Source organism: Desmodus rotundus, chromosome 2 (assembly GCF_022682495.2).
Source record: "Desmodus rotundus isolate HL8 chromosome 2, HLdesRot8A.1, whole genome shotgun sequence".
Classification (NCBI taxonomy): domain Eukaryota; kingdom Metazoa; phylum Chordata; class Mammalia; order Chiroptera; family Phyllostomidae; genus Desmodus; species Desmodus rotundus.
Window position 1 is genome coordinate 160079261 of NC_071388.1, and position 15024 is coordinate 160094284.

The following is a 15024-nucleotide window of genomic DNA, read 5'->3' on the forward strand; positions in this document are numbered from 1 at the left end:
TTTTGCAGAACATGGGGACTTTTAAGCATTGAGAGAAATGCCTGCCCTTTGTGACTCATCCGGTAGAAACTCTTAAGTGGCTATTTGCAAGCTTTCACTAAAACGTTTATTTTATACTGTTAAAATGGTATCATGCTACCCTTCTCATAGTCTTTCTACCAGTCTTATGTCCATTAGGGCATATACAGTAATTTTGTCAGTATTTTCCTCTCTGACATTTACATAGAAATTTCACCTGAAATTATTTGCATTGAATTAGATTAGTGCAACTAGATCTTTGTAATTGTAATTATATTTCAGTATGCAAAGCAGGTTTTGAATTTCTTAATCAGAAACTCTGGTACCTTAATTAAAATTCTAAGAATATACATTTATGGTGTATTAATTAACTGATAGTGTAAACACCACAAGGACATTAGGCCCAGGGTTGGTGCCATGAAGTTGGCATGTCTTTAGCGTGTATGAAGCTGAACTTCCTTAGGACCAAAGGAAGCTAGTGTTCTAGCCGTGTGAATTATAAAGACATTTTATAATTCATGACATTTCATTCTGACAAAACTAATACATGGCCACTGAACTTGACCCAGTTATACACCCAGCTGCAGCCCACGTTCGCAGCCCTCATTGCTGAGCTCTTCCAGACATACCTTCGAACGAAGGAACAAATCTTTGTTCCCCAAACATGCCCTCTCCTCTTTTCTTTTCTCCCCTGGTTACTTCATCGTCGGGCTTCCCTGGTTGTTCTGTTTACCCCGGCTCATAATTAGTGCTCCTTTTTCTAAACCACAATCTTGGCTAGTGCCTTGCCTTGTACTGTCGTATTTTTAAAAAGATATTTTCTTCCTAAATTGATTGCAGGCTCTATAAGAGAATAGAGCTAGTTTTGATGTCTATCTTCCTGTAGCACCTTACAAAAATTGATTAGGAAGATGCCCGATTTGTGGTGGACCGAAGTAGCCAACCAAGGTTTACTTCGTGAGAGGCGCATTTTAGTTCTTGGGCTAGAAGTATATTACATTTCAACCAGAACGTGCCAAACCCGTGCACATATAATGGTTGGTTAAAATAATTTTTTCAGTCTTTAGACTTCAGAATATTAACCCATAGATTAAAATATTCAGCTATAAAAATTTCTTTTGGAATGATGAGGAGGACATGTATACAAGAGAAAGCTAGTATTAGGTAAAATGTCAAGTCATTCCAGTGGCTTACCCCAGGTGCTCAAAATATTTTATTAAAGAAAAGAAGAAAGTGGCCCTGACTGGTGTGGCTCAGTTGTGTGGGTGTCATCCTGCAAACCGAAAGGCTGCCAGTTCAATTCCCAGTCAGGGCACATGCCTGGGTTGTGGGCCAGGTCCCCGGTTGAGGGTGTGTGAGAGGCAACCGACTGATGTTTCTCTTGCACACTGATGTTTCTCCTCCTCTCTTCCTCCATTCCTTCCTCTTTCTGAAAATAAATAAAATCTTTTTTGAAAAGAAGGAAGTAAAGGTAAGTATTGGTTCAAGTTCTAAAGTGACATTTCTAAATAATGAAAAAATTAATAGTTAAAGCTGTGAATTTGAGAGGAAGTACTATTTTACCATCACGTAATAAAACATTTTGAAGGGTTTAAATGCATAGTCCCTGGTTTTGTGATTTGCTTCGTGTGTGGTACTGGGCAATTTATACTGTTCTGAGACTGATTTTCCTTATCTATAAAATGAAGATAACCAACATTGTGTGCAGGTGCTTAATGAGGGGTCCTTGTGATTTTTAAATAAGCAAAGTCTACATAATACCTAAAAGGGAACTAAGTTCCTTCAGTGGAACTTATGTAAGTTCTTAGGCCAGATCTTGTATTCTGTATTCAGAATACACATAAAATATTATTATCACGAAATTCTGCATTGTTGTTACTTTTTTTAAATGTTCACTTTGCTGGTTTCTATCTGAGAGCATATCCTAATGGTAAAAGCAATATATTTTTCCTAAGGATATCTGTCATCCAGTTACAAATGAATTTCACCTTATTTCAAGAATGATTATGTAGAAAAAATATTATTTAAAGCTTTATTAATTCCTTGTACAGCTTTTTAATGCAAAATGAAAATCCTATGTTTATTAAATAATCAGTTCCTGTACAAATAATTAAAATATTTTTTGTTTTGCAACCGGCACATAGTGGTGGAAATTAAAATGAGAATAATGTCAAAAGAAGACAAACAATATTTTTCAAATTTCCTACTTAAAGCATTTTTCTTTTTGCTTATTAGGTTTGGTGTACATCGGTGACATTTTGCTACTTTTTCCCTCCTTTTTTAAAAAAAAAGCACACGCACACACACCCTTTTAAGAAACTTGGGAAAAAAAGAACTCAGAATAAATATCTCAGTTTTATACTCCTGAGAAATAGAAAAAATGCCTTCCTTAATGTAGGAAGCATTCAAGTCCTGAGAGCAAGCCACTTAGACATTGTTCCTTCTTGTGTTTGTGCTCCTAAATTAAAATGCATGTTTTAATTGCTGCAACTGTAATTTATTCAGGAATGGTATAATTATGAGGCACGAAGAGAGAATGTGCATCATCCTTTTATTATCTTTCTCCATTCTTGTTTTAACCTTTTCTCCCACCTTGGCTCGAGTCTAAAGAGATAGGCTAGTGTAGTTGCTGCTAGCTAAAGAAATACACCCGACCACTGCTTTTTCAATCCCTAGTAAACAGTAAGTACCTTAGCGTCTCCCAGCATCAAAGTTAGTTAAAATGCAGAATAAATATTGAGAACAATGAAGTTATGATGGCTTTAAAATTGGGGAATTTTTCTGAGCAACTGGTTTAGGAAATTTTATTAGTTCTGGTAAATTGATAAGTAGCTCTTTTCCACAACATTGTATTATAAAATTTTTCAAACACCCGGAAAAGTTGAAAGAATTTTACAGTAAACACTGGTATACCTACCACCTAGACTCTACCATTAACTTTTACATACTTGCTTTATCACATGGGTAGATTTTTAAAGGACTTAACTTTTGCCTTTGAGGAGTCCTTAATCATACCCAAAAAGGAGAATTAGTACCTTTCCTTACTTGGAGAAAAATTGTAATGATTCCAGCCTTAGACCACACAATAGAAAAATGACATGAGACTATTCTTATGAATAATTAATTGACTGAAAAGAAGGAGTACAGCTCCCTAAACCTCAGGGGTCTGACGGTTGTAAAATAACTAGATCAGGACATTACATCATATTTTGTTTTGTTACGGTGAGTTGGGCTTATTATTATGCTTGTAGATTTTTCTCTTGAAGATCCACTGTCTTAACTTCTAACAAGTGATTATTTATTTTTCTCTCCTTCAGAAACGGCCATCTTTCAAGCAAATCATTTCAATTCTGGACTCCATGTCAAATGACACCAACCTCCCTGACCAGTGTAACTCATTCCTGCACAACAAGGCCGAGTGGAGGTAGGCGGGCCTTGTGCAGCAGGCACGGACTCTGGCTTTACAGGCCCATGACTAACCTAAGCGAAGCAGAGAACCGGAAAACTTGGTGACAGTCCCGATTTCTAAGTATAGCTTAGAAGTTGGGGCTTTTTGTTTTATTTTGTTTTGTTTTTGTGTTAAAAATTTTTGGAGATCTAGTAACTCCTCCATTTCATAGGTTAGCAAAAAAAATGCTCCTCTAAGCTTGTTGTCTTATCACATAGTATGAGTATGTGGGAAGATTATTGAAGTCATATCTTCTGAGACAAAAGACAGTTACCAGACATTGCTCTGTGTACACTGTGTGTCGGGAACCTTTGGCCTCTGTCCAGTGAGAAATAAAAATGCTGTTTGCCTGGAAATTTGCAGAGAGCACCATATGTTGATGGAGGAGGTAGAGAGGCTATAAAAACACTTTTCAAAGAAAACTTTTGATGTTATAAATCCTATTAAATTGTGTCAAGTGTAAAACAAGTTTAGTAATGAGAAAATTGTATCGTGTAAGTGGAAGAAGCAAGCTTGGGATGAGACATTTGAGCCAGGTCACATGATGCGGGAATATAAATAGCATGTTTGGGAGCTGACATTATTCCTCCCTGACTCAGCAGAGATTTAAGTAACCGCATCTCTGCTCCTGAGAGCCTCGGCGGTAATGTGATGCCTTGCGCCGCCTGCTGATGCCAAATGAATACTGCACGCACTTTGAAAAAGACGGATTGTTTTCTCCTGTTGTTGGACGTGTCTTTGAGCTATTTGGTTGGTGTTTTACAATAACTTTATTTATTTTTATTCTTTTGAAATCTCTGTCAAAGTCTAGCGAGTTAAATAAATTTTTACTTAGGGAGACAAGAGGTAATACTGTCTGCTTTAGTCTAGGTCTGAGGACTTTGTTCTAGGCTGAAATAATAAACAAAGCAAAACCTGTAAGTAATCTTTGTTTCCTACAATAAGAGTTCAGCACAAATCTGAACAGATCACGCCCCCTTCAAATCCATATAAGGACTTCCCATTACTCTAGGACAGAGGCCAAAAATACTTAGCAAGTCTCATGAGACCCGCTTTACTCTGGCCTCAGCAGCCACATCTTAAGAGTATCAGTCCTTAATTTTGCCTTTTCACTCCCTCAACAGTATTTCTCCCTCTCTCAGTTTTTATAAGATGCAGTTTGTTCTGTATAAAATTTATCTCCATTTAGCACATGCCAAGTATACCAAGTAGATAAGGTTATTTTACCCTTTGAACTGGTGAAGGCAGAAAAAGGCCTGACCCATCCCCCCACCCCCTGAGTGTGAGGGATGGGGCGGCGCTTGCACACGCCCATAGCAGAACTGGGGATCGGTGCCAGCAACTAGAATCGAGAGCCTTTAAAATTTTCCTGCTATTTGCCCCAGAAATTGTGTTTTTGGGAAACTATTCTAAGGAAGAAGAGATGTGGACAAAGACATATGCCCAGAGGGTTTCACGGTTAAAAATAAAAAGCATCTTTGAGGGCCAACATTAGAAAAATGGGGAATGGTTCCATAAAATATCGGTCTATGCATAGACTATTAGCAGAAACACTAAAAATCACATTCCTGATGTGGTGCCAGAAGTCATGGTGTCATTGCCTGTACAGTGTCGGGGGTCAGCTGACAAAGCCATTAGGGGGGCTTCTGAGAGCTGATCATTTGTTTCTTTGCCTGGTTGCTGGTTAAACAGGTGTGTTCACTTAGTGAAAATTTATTGAGCTGTACTCTTTGGATGTGTACACGTTGTATACATATGTTACACTTCAATAAAAATGTAACTGAAAAAAAATAAAATAAAACCCATCCCTTTTTAAAACACCACCCCTGACGCCAGAGAGCAAGCAGCTAAAATAACATGCCTTTGAGGAAGAGTTTCCTGGCCCCAGCCTACAAGAGGTTCCGCCTCATAGGTTTGGAGAGCATCTCCTTCGTAGCCCATTACTGCTATTGGAATCAATAAGTAGTCCTACAGTTTGTTTAGTGTGTGTCTCACAGGCTAAAACGGGACGGGGTCAGATAACCTCTTCTGCTCATCACTGTACCTACAGCATCTAGAATGTGCCTTGACCATAGCAGTTGCTCAATAAATATTTGGGGAAGGGAATGCAATGATGCTAATAATACAAAAAGAACAATATGATATTACACAAGAGAATATAAATATGCAAGTTACTTTGTCACACCAAATACATTCTCACACATTCATTCAGATCTCCACTGAACATCTGCTGGGGCCACAGTGCCCTTCCAGGTGTCGGGGTTCGGGGGGGAGCAGAGCAGTCCCAACGCACAGTGGACTGCATGGGGTCGAACTGCTAAATATACGTACACAAATAATTATCTCGTTACTATTTTGAAAAGTATTAGGTCAATGAAGAAGTGGACATCTGAGAGGATATAACTGTGAAATCTAATCTAGTTGAGGACATAATTAAAGGGTTCCCTGAGGAAATGCTCTTTGATCTCTGTCCAAAGGATTTGGAGGTTTTTAATCCTACTACTGATACCCTTGAGGTGGGAGTCTTTTGAAGTGTATCAACAAAGTTAGAAAAGAAGGGGAAAGTTGGTAAGTTTTCTATGTAAAAATGTAAAACCTCCATATGACCAAGAGCAATATGCTCCTTCATAAATAAAATTTCAGAATAAATGACGTACTATACGCTAGATCAGCAGTTCTAAAAGTTTTGGCCCCAGGACTTCATTACACTCTGAAAAATTTGTTTAAATGTTGCATCTGTCAGTAGTTATCAAAACTAGAACTGGGAAAAATGTAAATATGTATTTATCGATTTGTTTAAAAGATTATGATAAATCCTGCTTCTGCATTCCACCTATGGCCCTGTCGCCTGTCACAAAGTCTCCGTGAAGCGTGCTTGTGAGAGAGCGAGGGTAGGAAAAGCAAATCATACCTTCATGTTACTCTGAAAACCTGCTCAACCTCTTGAATTCATTGAAAAGCTCTCCCGGGTCCCCAGACTGCACTTTGAAAACCACTGTGATAGACAGTTACTGTCATTACACTAACATTTTAATTAAAATATCACACTAAAGAACATGGAAAAGCATTTCACAAAAGGAGAAACCCAATGGCCAAGAAACATATGAAATACATTCAACTTCACTTAGCAATCAAATATTATAAGGGAATTAATTCACTGGACAGATTGGCAAAAATTTATATTACGGAAATACCCAGTTATAAATTTTCTCGGACATTGCTGGTGAGAAAATACTTCCTTCCTAAAAAAAGGTGTTCCTACACACGTGAGCGAGGAGATTGTGCAAGAACAGATGGCACATCCATCGTTAGAATTCTAAAACTGGAAGTAGCAATCAAAGGAGATTTGGGGGGGTTTGTGGTTTTTAAAAATTATGATATCTCCATTTACAGAATAGTATGGAACCATTCATGACACAAGAGATCTGATAATTTTTTTTAAATGGAGGCTACAGCCCAGTATTTCTGGAATGACTCTATTTTTATAAAAGAAGCGTATATGTATGTGCATATGTGTGCACACAGAGTATCAAAAGATCGTTGTTGTCATTGGGTGATGGGGTTCTGGAAGAATGTCTCCTATTTGTATATTTTTATTTTCCACAATAAACCCGCGTGGGTTGAATAATAAATTGAATGTTTTAAACACATCAAGATGAAAAGATGAGGGGAATAAAAGTGCTACAACACTGAGGTGTTTTTGTAAAAGGTGAATAGTTGCCTACGGGGCGGCCTCGTTGGCTTTCTTTCAGGAACCAGTCAATCCTGAGAGCTGAGGGAATGCAGACCTTTACCTGAAGCATAAACCACTGTGTGAATAACAGCAGAGCTATTTCATCTGAGCTCGGGCCTTGGTTAAAGACCTAGAGAGTAATGACAATATTAATTAGAATAACAATAATAAACATAGCCATCACGTATTACATTCTTACCAGATACTTATACTGTATTTGGATTATCTTTCTTAATCCGCATAGCAACCCTGACACCACAGATGCCAAAACCGAGACCTGGACAGGTCAGTAACCTGCCGGAGCCCGGAGCCATATAAGACAGAGCCAGGGTGGGAGCCAGGTTGGCGGATCCCACAGGCCTGCAGCAGCACAGATGCTGGGCAGTGCTGTGCCGGGACCTGCGGCCAGTGTCATGCCACCCACTTCTCAGCACACACTGTTCACTTGACTAGATGCCTTTTAGTGAAGAGAAACATTATAGGGCATGATTGTGTTAGGTTATGATTACGGTAAAACAGCTACCTCACTCAGTATACCAGGTACTGAAAAGCATTAAGTGCTTTGTCAGATCATCTGAATATTTCAAACGACAACACGTTCAGACCACGCCTCCTTTTCCCCCGGGTTTGGCGTCTGAAATACGTGAAGGTCGAGGAAAGCATGTGTTGTGGATTAAGGCCTCAGTGAAGTCAGATTCCAGTGCCTCTCTGCTGTTTCTGGCAAATGCTTGTTTTCTGGTTGAGCTTCCTCTACACAAAGACCAGATGGAACATCTAGTTTTAGAAAATTAAATGATTATTTTGGAAAATCTTTTTAAAACCAGGTTATTGAAAACCACCTAAACTATGTTCTTAACTCTGACGTAGAAAATGATAGGAAGGAAATCTCATTTCTCCCCCTATTGACTCACCAGCAGTGAGCATTAAGAACAGGAGCTGTGTCCTCCTGTTTCAGTTCTGTTGCCCCCGTGGGACGGCCCGTGGCCCGCGGCGGTACACGCTCAGTGGGCTGTGTGCTGCCCAGCTGGAGCCCTCAGAGCTCTGTCTGTTGGCAAAACACTGTTGGTCGTGGTCTGTCCTGGTGGTCAGCATACTCTCACTGTGGCGTGGCTGCTTAAAAATGAAAAATAAAGATAAAAAAATGCAATCTTTGCAATTTGGGTATTGGCACAAATTTAATATGTAAGACCAAATATAATACACACAATATATACTTATCATGTAATATATATAATAAAACTCTTTTTTTACTAATTGACCTTTTATTTCAAAGTAAGTTGCTATCTAATAAAAGAAGATAATTATGGTTCAGTGCCTGTTTTTAGCACTTGAAAAATTGATACTAGTCAAAGTCAGCCTTGGTTAGGTTTTGTTTAGGAGTAAAACTGTAATTTTCATCAATTGAAACATTTAAACCATATTTTTTTTACAACAGGAAAGTTATATAAATGCATCAGCAGATGCATTTGGATGCTAAACAATGCATCAGCCAAACGGGGAACGGCTAGGGGAGCGGCTGTCTTTGCAGGGCCCTGGGTCCGGGCCACCCTTTCATGGCGTGTGCTCCCAAACACTGTGTCGGTCCAGGGTGTCTAGCAGAGCGACTTTGGGAGCTAGGTCTGAGAAACAGCTGGAGCCGGGGGAAAGAGATTGAGGAGGAAAATACTTACTGTCAGTGTTCGTTTTTCTATGTCACAGCTTTCAGCTGACCTAACTGTTGATCCGCTTCCCAGAAGGGTGCCAAATCACAGTGGGGTCCCAGAGCCAGAGCTTGAGATGAATCCCCGCCTTAAATTACAAGTGAAATCACATACGTTCGGTCATTTGCCCTGATCGGAACATCTGTGAGCTCACTCTCCCGGGCAGGAGAGTCAGGCGCGGCCTGGCAGGACCCGCTGCTCTGGCCACCAAGTGTCGCCCGCTTACCCCTCACTGACTGAAGATGGTTCTTGCTTTCTTTGTGATGAAGGTTGAACCTGAGCTTCTTCACAGTGATTTTCCCCTTCAATCCTCCATTTGTAAATTAAAGACAAACACTTATGAATGGGTGTAATATTTATGTCTGGAATACCAGGGGTAAAATTTCGATTTTATGATACAGTCATAATTCTGGAAGATAGCTGATTCAGTGCCTTTCTTGAGAGACTGTAGTGTGACTTTATTGTTTTATAATATTCAAGTGGCACCAGGGAGGTAGAGTGTCAGGCCCAAATCCAGACCCCCTCACTAGCTGTTCCCTGAGTTGGGATTTGCCGATGAATGCCCAGAATTGGTTTTGTTTCCCTTCATTTTGTTCTCATTTTCAAGGGCATTGGAATAAGCTGTCCACTTACTCTGATTTCCCCTGGAAATAAAAAAAGGCAGATTGTGTTTGCGTATATCCACTAACTTAGACCTGGGGCCATAGCCAGTGTGCCATGCAGGTTTGCCTTAGTGGCACCTGGGAGCAGCCGTTGGCAGCACTCCAGAGCTAATCCACAGGTCACCAGTTTCCAGCCTCTTCCTTCTCTCTGTGTGCCTTCCCCAGCCCTTCTTCCCTCAGGTTCTCCCTGCCCCCCTCCACCTCTCTCTCTCTCTGTCCTTTCTCTCATTTTTGCATTACTGTGCTTTTCTCGGGGGCTCTTCAGAAACTCAAGGGAAAGAACCTCCAGCTCTCAGAACATAAATTTAGACTTCAACATGACGATAGCCCTGCAGGAGAAAAAATTCGCACTGAGCTGTCTTAACCAGTTTCAGTTTCTCTAAAGGACAGGTTTCTACAACTGGTCATGTTGTTCCAAGCGGTGAGGTTGGTCAGCCTGTAGAGACTAAGGAGGGAACTTTCTTTTAGAGTATTAGAGTTAAAAAGAACTTTAGGGTACCTCTGGCCCAGGATTTCCTACATTTGCCTGACTGTAATAATTATCTAGATCTTTTATGAAATAATGGAAATTCCTGTGCTCTGTCCAGCACTAGTGAATCGTGAGCTCTAAGGCAGGGTCCTAGGAATCTCAGGTTTGGTTTTTTTTAACAGGCTGCACAGGTAATCTTTAGGATCAGACAAGTTGGGAATCCCTGATGTAAGGTAACCATCATCCCTTACAACCGAGGAAACAGCTTGATCAATTATTCGAGCTACTCAGCCGGTGAACAGGCTAACGAGAATTTACTCACGGTGTGGTATTGATCACCTAACTTGAGTATCATTTTCCCATCTCTCTGTATATGAGACTAGCAACTGTTTCTTGGAACTGTTTCTTGGAACTGTTACGAGAGTGGATGAGCTGTCGTGTAGTTGTCCGTTGTGAGCTGTAAGGAGCCAGGCGAATGTAAGCCTTTATTAAATGTCTACACTGGCCGTATAGCTTTGGCTCTGACCCACGGCTCTTCAATGCTTTGTTGAAGTATTTTGAGCTTATTTTTCCAAACTAGAAACTACCCATTGATTTTGAAGGCTATGAAAGGGTTGTTATTCTCTGATAGTTTGCTCTTTGGTTTAAAAGCACAAGTTTTAGCCTCTTACCTTGATTCAGCATTCCAATGGACCACTAAGCATTTAATATACCTCTCGAGCAAAGTTGAGACTTAAACCAGTTATTTCTGTGCAGGTGTGAAATTGAAGCAACTCTCGAGAGGCTGAAGAAACTAGAACGGGATCTCAGCTTTAAAGAGCAGGAACTCAAAGAACGAGAAAGACGTCTGAAGATGTGGGAGCAAAAACTAACGGAGCAGTCCAACACCCCGGTGAGTGTTCCCTGCAGGGTTAACCTACCCCCCACCCGCCCCCACTTAGAAGGCGCGGCTGAGCATGGCGGCATGGCAGCTTCCCCCCTCCCACTGCCACCTCCTCACTTCCTGCCTAACACCTGTGTATTATAAAGGGCCCACACTTACACTCAAGTAGAACGAGCTCGTGTCTCACATCAATTAACAAAGTGCCAGGAATTTCTAAGAAAAGCTTATCCTATTTCTGGCTCTTCCCTAGGAACTGTTATTCTGTCAGTGTGTTCGCATATTAGAACTAAAAAATAAAATCCATCGTATTTTCACACCATCTGCTAGAAGCCCAGAACATGTGCCTGAATGCTGTTTAACTCTTTAAAGTTCATCAGGAACTTAAAACCTAACACCAAGGCAGCTCGGTGTCTCAGCAAGTCATTGATGAGTCAGAACTTAACCAAGTTTTTCTTCTAAAAGAAAGCTAATTTAATGACATTTAATAAAGCTAATAAATGACAAGCATTAATGTTCCTTACTCAGTTTAGCATTATCATCACGGGCAGTAAAAGATTGGAAAAAGACTTCTCTCAGGACAAGCTCCCAATATTTATTACACCTGGGAAATATCTTGGTTTCTTCCAAGCTTTGTAATTTGAGGAAGATAATCTTCTTTAAGGATTGTGCTATTTATACACTTACCTTGAGCTTATATATTGACAAGCTATATTAAAGTATGATCAAATTTCAGCATTCTTTTCTAATCTAAATGATTTATCATTTTGGAAATAAAGTTAAATTTATCATGGTTTTGCCAGGGCTTTTAATGGGTCATATTTCTCCACTTTAAAATCACAAGTACGGGTAAGATTTAAAGTATATTTGTTACATATTTTAAGCTTATTATTGATAGTTGCTACGGCAGTTATACCAAAAAAGTACTCAAATACCCTTCACTTGGTGACCTTCAACTAGCTTTCCTATGTTTAAAAGCCTTACTCTCCATTAAGTAGCCATGCCCAATTACAAAGTATATTTTCCAGTGTCTGAATATTAAAATAGTTTGCCTCCTTTTCCAGTGTATGTGGAGAAGCAACCTGATATCCAAAAAAAGGGAAATTACAGTGAAGGCAAATGTTTATTATTAGATTTAACTTTTTCAGAAATGACTTTGGTTTTTCAGGGAATCCCAAAGTAAGAACTGAATTGCTATACATAAGACTATCATGGATATTTAGAAGTAGCACATTTTATAAGTTTAGTGAATTTAACTTGGCTCCCAAGAAGGATGTTGAGGGAAGTTTCCTGTTCTGGTTGAATTGATACCAACAGGCAGACTCAGAAAGCATTCCCCAGAGGATGTGCGAGAGAGCACTGCTTTTCCCAGAGCTGAGGAGAGGCAGATATATGGCCCTTTCCTTGAGAGGTTTTTTTTTTTTTTTTTTTAATACATTGAAATCTTAAGCTGTAAAGCATTGCATGGCTTGACTCTAAATGTAGCATTGTAAGAAAAAACTTTAAGCCACCTATTGGAGTACGCTTTAGAACCTTTCTTTGGTTTACTGGCATTAGTTTTGCTAAGAACTTATGGGCTGCCTTGCACACGTCCTTGCTATTATCAGTAACGTAGTTGTGTAATAAAGAATGAAACGCTGAGTGCCCAGCGGGTTGTACGTGGCACTGGAGCCGCTGAGGGCTGCCGTCTAGTAACGGACAGCGTGAAGCACCATCACACCGAGATCTTCTTCCCTCTTTGGCACTTAGCAGGGCTACGTTTCCTTTCTCTCCGTACTTGCTTGTAATGTCTCTTCTGCTTAGAGCTGGTATTTCAGAAGGAAAGAAAGTTTGCGCTCAGGTATTTTATAAATAGGTGTTTTCTTTTATCCTCACATCCGTGTCTAGATGACTTTCAGTAAGGGTTCTGAGAGAAAAATAAAGTAAACCTTTTAAAAAGGAAGTGGCCGGAGGCTTAAATTTCCTGTAGGTAGCCTCATCTTAATTATGGAAGTTTAACATTGACATACTTCATTTAAAATGGTATTTTTGGATTTATTTCAAGGAAGAACATCTATTTTCTTCCCTGAAATTAAAAGATTAAGAATATTTAGGAAGATGAACTCTCCATGCATAAATATAAACAATGTTTATTTTTAAAATTATAATTGTAGCTTGATGTAAAAACAAACTTAACAGTAAAAGCTTATTTGGGAGACATTTGTTGAGATCTTAACATAACGTGAGGAAGGGCCCATTAAGTAATGAAATGAATAAGCAGTAAAGAGTTTCCTGAGAGTATCTTACAATTGAAAACAAATTTGAGAAGCTTGGAAATTTGACTGCCCGGAAAACAATATCCTGTTTTCAGTGTTAAAGGATCTAAAGCAATTGTTTCTTCTATGTAACTGGTACTTTTTTAGCTGAATTAGATGATGGTCTTACTGAACCAACAACTTCAGCAGTCTTTTCTTAATAGAGTAGGATACATTTTTAAAAACTTACCTCCAACTTTAATTTAAAAAAAGGAAAATCGTCCCTTAAAAAAGATCTTTACACCCAGAATGTAAAGGTCACCCCACTGTTTGATATTTGTACATTGTTTGTCTTAAATCTACCCACATTTAAACAACACCAAAAATATAAGCCTTAATTTATTTCTAAAAAAAAAAAAGGCAGTAACACTTCTCAGAGCCAGTTTTACTCCCAAAATGAATATGACCAACATTTATGGTAATACTATTACTGTTCAAAATAATTACATAAGGCAGGAAATAAATATCTGTATCCACTATGAAACGGAGAATTCCTAGGAAAAAAAAGTTCTGCTAAAAGAAAAAAACTTATAGAGAGGAGAGAAAAACGTAATAATCTAAATTAATAGTAATTTCCTTTCCTCTCTTTCCATATGTATTTATGTACTTGTTTATAACATAAATGTTAGAGACAGGATCTAGAATTTGTTCACAAGTAAATTACTTCATAAATTGAATAACTAGTATTATATCTTCTCTGGCTGTAATAAATAATAAATGGAAACAAGTGAGTTTTAGACTCATTTAGTTTAGAGTCAGATACTAATTTGGCTAACAGGGTACTAATGACCTCACTTCCCTAGAACCATATGGACTGCTAGCTGTTCGCATGCTTCCCGCTGAGCTTTTCTTCTTTGGTACAAGTTGTCTCGGTTTTTACTTGAGATTGCATTTCAACTTAATTTCTTTTTTAATATGACAGTTAACTAATATTTCTCTGTGAAAGTGAAATTGGGAAAAAATAAGAAAAAACCCCAAAATCTACTTTGTTTTAAGCAAAAGGAGGGCTTAAAACTTGCAACGTCCTTCCCATTTGAAATTTGGCTTGCACACTTTTGGCTGTGATTTATTCTGTCATTTATAAATTATGGCAAATACCCTGGAGCCAAATCTGCCATTAAATAAATTCTCACGTAATTTCCTATATTCATTTATTTCCCTAACCATTTACCTTCCGTGCATTGCCCGCTAATTTTGTGGTATCGGTTTCCTTTATTTAAATTGGTCCTAATTTCTCTTTTTGCTTCTGTCCTTTCTTCCCTTGTGATAGCTTCTCTTGCCTCTTGCTGCAAGAATGTCTGAGGAGTCTTACTTTGAATCTAAGACAGAGGAGTCAAACAGTGCAGAGATGTCATGTCAGATCACAGCAACAAGTAACGGGGAGGGCCATGGCATGAGCCCAAGTCTGCAGGCCATGATGCTGATGGGCTTTGGGGATATCTTCTCAATGAACAAAGCAGGAGCTGTGCTGCATTCTGGGATGCAGATAAACATGCAAGCCAAGCAGAATTCTTCCAAAACCACATCTAAGAGAAAGGGAAAGAAGGTGAACTTGGCCCTGGGGTTCAGTGATTTTGACTTGTCAGAAGGTGACGATGCCGATGATGACGGTGATGAGGAGGATAATGACATGGATAATACTAGTGAATGAAAGCAGAAAGCAAAGTAATAAAGTTGAAAATGTTTGGAAAAACAAAAGAAACTTGTTATCTCAGTCTGTACAAAAACGAGTAAGGAGGTAGAAAGCCAAGCATGGCATTCGTAGGCCAAGTACATTTATATGACAGTCATTTCTTTACTGATTTTACTTTTGATTTGCT

The 15024-nt window shown here is 39.0% G+C and overlaps 1 protein-coding gene and 1 long non-coding RNA gene across 6 annotated transcripts in view; one reads left to right on the forward strand and one right to left on the reverse strand.

Annotated features, from left to right (window-relative positions):
- MAP3K20 (mitogen-activated protein kinase kinase kinase 20) overlaps positions 1-15024 on the forward strand; it is a 158238-nt gene that overhangs the window by 101868 nt on the left and 41346 nt on the right. For 2 of the 3 annotated variants that reach the window (XM_053918785.2, XM_024561483.4), the window contains exons 10-11: positions 3336-3442; positions 10787-10922. In XM_053918785.2, coding sequence (XP_053774760.1) covers positions 3336-3442; positions 10787-10922 — 243 coding nt within the window. Of the gene's footprint in view, positions 1-3335; positions 3443-10786; positions 10923-14474; positions 14897-15024 lie in introns of those variants that run through there. The other variant, XM_053918786.1, reaches the window with a different exon arrangement.
- Positions 538-10787, reverse strand: LOC123479812 (uncharacterized). 3 transcript variants are annotated; one of them, XR_006655563.3, is made up of 4 exons: positions 8870-10787; positions 8111-8312; positions 7261-7329; positions 538-1447 (listed from the first exon to the last, which is right to left on the reverse strand). It is a non-coding gene; the product is annotated as an uncharacterized lncRNA (long non-coding RNA). The 3 variants fall into 3 exon arrangements; XR_006655562.2 differs by lacking the exon at positions 538-1447 and having other exon boundaries at positions 6059-7329; positions 8870-8987; positions 9126-10787; XR_006655561.2 differs by lacking the exon at positions 538-1447 and having other exon boundaries at positions 6059-7329.